The 8,613-nt window shown below is 38.2% G+C and overlaps 1 protein-coding gene across 1 annotated transcript; it reads left to right on the top strand.

Annotated features, from left to right (window-relative positions):
• The first annotated feature begins 7,554 nt into the window (after positions 1–7,554).
• On the top strand, positions 7,555–8,613 carry LOC141697692 (uncharacterized). The gene is made up of 2 exons (XM_074502192.1): positions 7,555–7,837; positions 7,904–8,613. The coding sequence occupies exons 1-2, from the start codon at positions 7,639–7,641 to the stop codon at positions 8,377–8,379; spliced, it is 675 nt and encodes a 224-aa protein (XP_074358293.1). The 5' UTR covers positions 7,555–7,638; the 3' UTR covers positions 8,380–8,613.

The following is an 8,613-nucleotide window of genomic DNA, read 5'->3' as shown; positions in this document are numbered from 1 at the left end:
CTTATTTGAGGACAATCCTCAAGTTCCTCTGTCAGTCAAGGAAGTTTTTTCCTGTCAGCTTGTCCTTCTCAAGGCTTGATCGCACAGAGTAGTTGTTTGAATTGATTGTCATTTGATATCTACAATGTTTAAAAATGCATAAGATAAATTGGTCTACAGATGATTATTAAATTATGTTCAAGTGATTATTCATATATATTCAAAATATATATCTCCCACTATTTTTATCAAATTAATAGCCCTAACTATTAATTCAGAAAGAATAAATTCTATATACTTTCTAGTGAGCCAAGATCCAAATTTCACAACATTTTAGTCCAGCTTTGGCTTTACTCCTAAAATATGATTCAATAAGGCAGACAACATTTGTCAATTATATCAACTATATAACTCTTGGATAGTTTAGTGGAACAACAATTATTCATATTTATCCAATAAATCTCACCAAACTCTATGCCTCTAAGTTCAAAATCCTAATGTGGTAACTTAGTTAAGTCAAACCCAAAGGTCTAAAAGTATCATATACTTCAACACGCCGTCCCACGATAGATGGGAATACTTCGCTTTGGAGAACCCACTTCTTATTGATCTAGGGGTTAACGCGTTGGACATATTGGAAGACATCTAAACAACTTAATATATACATTAGGATTTTGTTAGCATTATAACGATCATGATCCCATCATAAATAGATTCCCAATTTTTTCTTGAATAAAATACTTCGAATCAATACTCGTCAATGGTTTGATTTCCAGGTAGTGGCAGAGTCACATCAGTCTCGCTTAAAACCCACAGCCTTACAAGTTTAATGAACCCGTTATTGACAAAATCACCCCATGTCGAAAATAAAGAAGATTCGTATTTCATTCAGTGTTTCATAAACACGAGAATCTCATAATCATTTGTAAATTTTAAAATCTTGTGTTCTTACAGATTTGATCTTGTTTAGGCATGACATGGGTGACGTATCTAATACATATATTCATGCATGATTAATCTAATTAAAGCATGCATCATTAACTATTCTATACATACATTCATACATCAATATGTAAAGTGCGATATGTAAACGTGCTTGGTTACGGCCTTTATCCTATGTGATTCTTTCAAGCTAATGAGAGGATCAAGGTCAATCTATGGTTAAAAATATAAATACAATTACAATTACAAGTCTTCATTCTTTTTGTCTCGATTGTTGCTTCTCCTCTTGGATCATGCCTTCTTGAAGTACATTACATTTCTCCTCTTGAATCATGCTTTCTTGAAGTACATTACATTAAAACAACCTATACTAATGTACTTACATAAGAAAACTTGAGTTACATTCGAGGTAAAATAGTTGCAAGAATAATGAAAATGACATGCAAGTCGTATTTATAAAAACAAAATCATAAACTTTAATTTAAGGTCTTAAGGCCATAACCAGCACCTTGCTCAAGTAAACAAATAAAGAACTTGAGAAAAAAATATAGCGTGGGTCCGGGGCGGCATCCCCCGGGCGGGGTCCGGGGGTGGCAGACCCTGACGGAGGTTCAGTTACGTCTCGATAATATTCAAAAAATATTTCAAGAAATAAACATTTCTCTAATTACGACCTCATAATAATATTTGCTTAGCCGAGTGATAAGCCTCTAGATCTCCGTGAGCTTACTCCTCTCTTGGGTTAGGTCGAGCTCGGATGTGATGGTACCTGAGACGGAATGCACAATGGAGATGTGATCTGCGAGGACACCTCCGGTGTAAAAATGAGTATTCCGGTCAAATTTTAGAGAGAGAAAGCTAGAGAGAAGGTAGGGCTTACTGTGTATGTAGAAAAATGTGAACCTCTTTATCTCTTGCTTTGTTGGATATTTATAGGGAATAGGAGCATGTGGGCATCACGTGTGCTTGAGGGGATGTGTATAAGTTGTCATGTCTACTGACATAGGCGACGATGATGTTGGGCAAGGGGTAATGATGACTGGTGGCATGTCAGAGTTTCACACAGGGGTGTCAGTTGCCTATGTGGGGTGTCAGTAGAGTTTGTCGAGAAGAGCTCGGTTTGCTCGAGCGCGAGGCTCAGATGCAAAGTTGAGTTGGGCCCGTCTTTTGGGTCTTTTAGTGGGTCTGAGCCTGGATGAATGGGTTGGGCCTGTCATCCCCCCCTCACTCTTTTATGAAACTTTTAGTTGCATGGGGAAGTACGTCGTCTCCCAGTTTGAGTGATGATGTGAATTTGAGGTTGAGTTGGCGCCCCCGGTGAAAGACGGTTGAGACCGTCTTCCATTTTGGGTGATGTTGAGTTGAAGTTAAGTTGATGCTCTCCAGTGGAAGGCGGTTGATACCGTCTTCTATTTTTGGTTAGCTTAAATTGAAGTTGACTTGGTCCCCCCAGTGGAAGGTGGTTGAGATTGTCTTCCATTTTGGGTGATCTTGAATTGAAGTTGAGTTGGTGCCCCCCAGTGGAAGGCAGTTGAGACTGTCTTCCATTTTGGGTGAGCTTGAATGGAAGTTGAGTTGGTGCCCCAGTGGAAAGCGGTTGAGACCATCTTCCATTTGCGTGAGCTTGAATTGAAGTTGAGTTGGTGCCTGCCCCCATTGGAAGGCGGTTGAGACCGTCTTCCAATTTGGGTGAGCTTAAATTGAAGTTGAGTTGGTGCCTTTTGTTCTTTAAAGTTTTTTTAAGTGAAAAGGTAGCAATTTAAATTTTGAAATTTTTTGAAAAATGAGGGTTTTTGGGTAGTTGAATGCCCAAAAATTGGGGAATGTGCATTGATGGCTATCAATGATACGCCATCAATGCAAGGGCTGAAGACGTGGGGAGGTAATGGTAGAAATTAGGGGCGTGGGCGCATAGGAAGGCGAACCATCATGGGGGGTTTCTCTATTCGTTTCTTCTCCTTTCTATTCATGCATGAATATTTCGCTGTATTGTTCTTTATTTTTTTGTAGCTTTATGATGTACATCTTTTCTTTGAAAGTTGAAAGTATGTTGTTCTTAGTTTCAAAATATGGAGTTTAGTTAGTGTTGTTTTCATCTTTTTTTGTGTTTTCTGGAGTGTTATTGCGGGGGTTATGTGTGACCGTCTTCTTTCGAGAGTTTTTTAGTCTCGTGTTTTGCGGGTCCTCTTTTCTTTCGGATGAGGCGGGGGTTGGTCTTGCTCGTCATGATCTTCGGATGGGCCCTGAGAGATCAAAGTACGGAGGTCAGAGAAGTCCTCCGGGTGAGCCTTGTAGTGGTTCCAGGTTTTCTTTCTATGATGGGGGCCATTGTGGCGGGGGTGGTCCTCCCAGCGTGATTCGCTGAGTAGAGAGAACACCGATCTCCTTGGGGATCCAACTTTTGTGTTTTCGTCTGAGCCGTGTGAAAAGATGATGTCTCTTTTAGCATTTGTATTGAGGATCTGGCTTGGGGTGGGTGTGGACTAGAGGTTGGGCCCATCAGCTGCTGGGGGCGTCATGGTTTGGTAAAAGCCTACGACGGTCTCCAACTGAGGTTGGGTCAGCGATTGTACCTGGAGGTCATTATTGTTAGAGATTCGATCAATAAAACGCAAAGGAAAAATAAAAAAATTTAAATTCCTACCGCAGGATCTATGTATAATGACCGGATAATTATGAAGAATTGATGTTTACCTTAATAAAGCTTTCCTTCAGATTGTGATGAACGTTCTAATATTGATGAACCAACACAACATCCCTCCTTTCGAAGATTTGCAATCTAAGATATCCACACAAACATCCTATCATCCAACGATCACTAGAGCCGTTACTAGTCGATTTGGTTGCCTCTTTTCTCTCTCTCTCTCTAGCCTCTCTTAAGATGTAGAGCTGCTAGGGTTTTCTTAAAAACGTATTATTTCAACTAAACCCTAAAAATATACATCTGAATGTATATATAGGGAGATAGGGGATTCGGGCCTAACCCTAATCATAATGGGCTTCTAAAAGGACCCATTCCGATTTTGTATTTATATTATTATTAAATTCAAATTCTAATATATATACAATTAATCAAGTCTCACTTAATTAATTTAAAAATTAAATTCGAATTAACAATAATAAAATATTTAAATTCATAATTTAAATAACACTCCGTTTTAAACATTCTTTGTGTGTGACCCTTTAGGTTATTATTACGTTGACAATAATTTTATTTTCCAATAATAAAATTATAAACAATGAGTGACATCTAGTAATACATCATTGCTCCCCAAGTAATAATAATAATTAGTGATTCAATTAAACCTTGCGTGAATAATGTACAATGTAATATAATCCCTTTAGCCTTTTATTAGAGATCAAACTCGAGGCATGCATTGTGTCATCCTCTATTAACGTTTAATCCTTGATCAATGAGTAAACAGTTAAACAAATCAGTATTTGAGCACGACCATGCATTTTATACTCTTACTCAATCAAGAGACCAATAATATCACTCCTTTAATATAGGATGGCTAAATCCCATCTAAATCATTCATATTTCTCATTCGATTCATAATATACACAATGTCTACTTTTATTATTACCTGGTCAAGGATAACTTTTAATAGTATCAAAGTATATTAATTCTCGTATAGAAATATAATGATTTCAGGTCTAAGGACCAATACATCATTATCACTGTGAGATTAACTTATGACACTTTAAACATATAGTATCTCACAACGGGTCAATCCAGCACCATGTATTTAATACATGTGTCTGTATTTTGACTTTAGTATTACCATCTTATGATCAATGAGATATGATCATCAGTCAACAAACACACTAGTCTCAACGTATTTATTATCGTCCCTTAACAATAATATTTAACTAGGGACCTTTAAGAATATCAATACTATTTTCATAATCTCATTTCTAAGTCACGTACTTAGAGATATAGATTTACATATCATATTCCAAGGACATTTATTAATCTGACATTTTATCGCAGAAAATAAAGATATAATAAATTACTAAAGAATAATACATAAAATCATAATTAATAATCTAAATATCTCATAACATAAACATAATAGTTGTCTCTAGGGCATAAACACTAACAATTATCTGAGAGGTTGCTGACCCGGGGATGAGCTGATGAAGGCTGGGTCCGGTCCTCGGCCGTTCGCTTGCGTGCAAGCTCCCCTTCGCGGGACGCGGCTTGTCGGTTGAGCTTTTGTCTTTGGTCCTCAACTTCGGTTTCGCTGATCGGTGCGGGGGTGGAAGTTGCCGCACCTCTGATGGTTCCTGGTCATGGTTGAGGGTGTTGTTGAATCGAATTATTTCCATGATTCTTTTGTATGACCTCAGATACTGATTGGATGTTAACTGAGTCGTGACCCGTTTAAGTACTAATAAGCACAGAGGTGAGGCCTGCTTAAGGACCGGATGGTGGGTAGAAGAGTTTTGGAGGCCCCTCTTAGCGCCAAATGATGAGCCTCTAGATCTTTGTGGGCTTTCTCCCCTCTTGCTTCATTTGATATTTATAGGAAATGGGAGCAAATGGGCATCACGTGCGTTTAGGGGGGGGTGTATGAGCTTTCATGTCTGCTAACATAGGCAGCGATTATTTTGGGCAGGGGGCAGTGACGACTGGTGGCGTGTCAGAGTTTCACATGGGGGCGTCAAGTGCTCATGTGGGGTGTTAGTAAAGTTTGTCGGGCAGAGCTCAGTTTGCCTAAGCGCGAGGCTCGGATGTAGAGTTGATTTGAGCCCGTCTTTTGGGCCTTTAAGTGGGCCTGAGCCTGGACGATTGGGATGGGCTCACCGGGCCTCTCCAAAAATATACTGCCAATATCTCGTCTTACGACTTGACCCCATTCAGAGTTTTTAAATTATGACAAAGTATATAACCTGATCAAAGTTTGGAAAATTCTGACCCATAACTGCTTCCATCAGAGTTTATTAAACTCTTGCTAACGAGCAGTTCCAGTACCTCCTAAGGTTTACAGGGTATAGAGTCAGATTTGTGAGTATCTAAAAATATATGGTAGATGTACTATCAATTCATCTTTACAACTTGTTATTATCATATTAAATACACTTCGAGGGATATCTGTTGATGAATAATGATGGGTTACCAATCTCATTCCCAACCTCGACCTAAGGATGAGAGCATACTAAAACCCCCTTAGTCAGCGAATCATCTATATAATCCTTCGTTCCTATAAACTCTATAACAATAATTATATCAGACACAAGACCCCTTAGAGACTTAAGTCTAACTTAGATGTGTCTTTTCATCTTAGTTTTACACTTAACAATTTTAATCTTGTCGATAGTTGTACGACAATCACAATGAACTGAAATGGCAGAAAGCGGTTCGCTTACTACTAGTAAGACTGACATCGGTTCATGAAACCATTCGACCTCCGTCACCGTGACATTCAATGCACACAACGCACACAACTCAGTCTCAAATGTAAACCGAGTAATTAAAGTCTGTTTAGGATACTTCCAGGACACTGTTCTAACCGCAAGGGCAAACGAGTATCCAGTCACTCCATTAAAATAAGATTTTTTAGCTATCCAACTTGCATTAATATACACCTCTAGTACCCCGTAAATCTCCAGTAATGCAAACCAATGAAAATAGTTCCCTTGAGATAGCTAAGAACTCTATCCATAACCTCTTAATGAGTCTTGTTCGGACTACTCGTATATCTGGTTAACTTAGACAAAAAATTAGAAATATATGGTCTAATCACGTTAGCATTATATTGCGAACTCTCAATAATCCGTGAATACCTTTACTGAAATACAAGAACCCTCGAATTATTCTTGACAGTAGCAACTTCTGAATCATATGGCGTACTATCAATAATTTTTGTATATTTAAATTGGAATTATTAGAAATTATTAAAAATTAACATATAAATAAAACATATTATTAAAAATTATTTGAATTTAAGAAAATTATGTGCATCACAAGATAGGCCTCCTAAGATTATCCGATAACCTGACACGAAACAGATACAAATTTTACAGGTTAAGGTTGTCCTTATAGATATCTAATGGGTCGGGTTATTGTTAAAATTTTGTGGATCAATATTTTTTTTTAAAACGGATTAGTGTCGGATCTAAAATTTGACCTAAAAATATGACCCGACACGAACTCGACCCGTAATCCAAAATTGACGGTCGTATTACAAGGGTTATAAACTAAAATAAATTAACCACTCATCCATACACTCGTCAGGGGCCTAGTGCAAAAATAACGCTGTTTAGTGTTTTCTTAAAGGCTCGGTCCGGTGCTTTCGGTCCACTTTGTATAAAACTGGTCTAAAGAATTTGTTATTTGGGCCATAGACACTATCAATGGATTGGTCATCTTTATATAACACAGGTCCAAAATATTAAGCACTTGGTCCACTTCACTAAAGATTCTTGACTTGTGCCTAGCAATCTAGCATGTATACTTTTGAAGTTGGAATTGGAATAGAAACATGGCGCCATTTTTTTTCTTTTCCTTTCCATAATTCCATCTTTTGCTTTTTAATTGGTCCAGCATTAGAAAAAGCAGAAGGTGCTGCAAATTTTCCCGCGCATTTCCTCTAGTAATCGTCTATAAGTAGAAACAGTAATCGTCTCACTTGGAAATAAGAGGTCTTCGAATGGAGGTAGTGTGTGTGAGTATTTAAATTTTTTTGATCGATAGGTTTTTATCGTAGTGATATGGGGAATTGTCTGTTTGGAGGGTTTGGCGATCACGAAAACGAAGTAATTAAAGTGATAACATCAAGCGGTGGAATCATGGAGTTTTATGAGCCAACTACAGCAGAGAGCATTACTGATGAATTTCCGGGCCATGTCATCTTCAGAAGCCATGATCTTTTCTGGAATCCAATTCCTCACAATGAAATGCTATTGGCAGGTAACTCATACTACCTCTTACCACTCCCTCTCAACCGAAAATCTGTACTAAACAAAGTACCTGCAGCTGGTTCTGATTATGGACAACAGAATCAGCTACAAATAGGCCACGTACGATCCAACAGTCGCCCCCTGGCTGCTTCACATTGTTCGTCTACCATTGCACCCTATCGGATGTCATTTGATCATTGTAGCAGAAAATTGTTTAAGAAAACCTCGTCGTCTTTGTCCCTGCCATCAGCTTACTCTGTAGCACGAGGACAAGCAGGATCAGGAGGCTTAAGGCTATGTAAGCAAAGCAATAAAAGTAATAGTAACAAGTACATGTCAACAGGTGGTATTTGGAAGGTGAAGCTGGTAATAAGCCCTGAACAGCTTGCGGAGATACTGTCACAAGAGGTCAGGACTCAGGAGTTAATTGAGAGTGTCAGAACAGTAGCCAAATGCGGAAAGAATTATAAAAACTGTCTATCGACATCATCTGAGTCTGCCTTTTCAGACCTTTGGGGCCTGTCTGTCTCGACGACAAATATCAGAAATTGATTCATGTACCTGATACACTCTCACCGTCCATCAGTGTGTGTCTGATTTTTAATACTGTAAACAACCTTCATTTAGAAAGTTGGAACTCCCTAAATTAATCTAAGTATTGTATCTTAATTCTTATGTACTTTGATTACGTAATGTTTCGTTTTATTGGCCACATATATAAACTTCCAATCTTTAAACCTCTGGACTTGCGGCTAAAATCATTTATAAACCTCTTTGTATCATTTT

Source organism: Apium graveolens, chromosome 11, assembly GCF_009905375.1.
Source record: "Apium graveolens cultivar Ventura chromosome 11, ASM990537v1, whole genome shotgun sequence".
NCBI lineage: Eukaryota > Viridiplantae > Streptophyta > Magnoliopsida > Apiales > Apiaceae > Apium > Apium graveolens.
This window is presented reverse-complemented; position numbering and strand designations above follow the sequence as displayed.

Excerpts from the sequence above, each read along its gene's own strand:
- LOC141697692 (XM_074502192.1), top strand. The coding sequence starts at position 7,639 with ATGGGGAATTGTCTGTTTGGAGGGTTTGGCGATCACGAAAACGAAGTA. Across the intron at positions 7,838-7,903 it reads CAATGAAATGCTATTGGCAG|CTGGTTCTGATTATGGACAA; the intron begins GTAACTCATACT and ends AAGTACCTGCAG.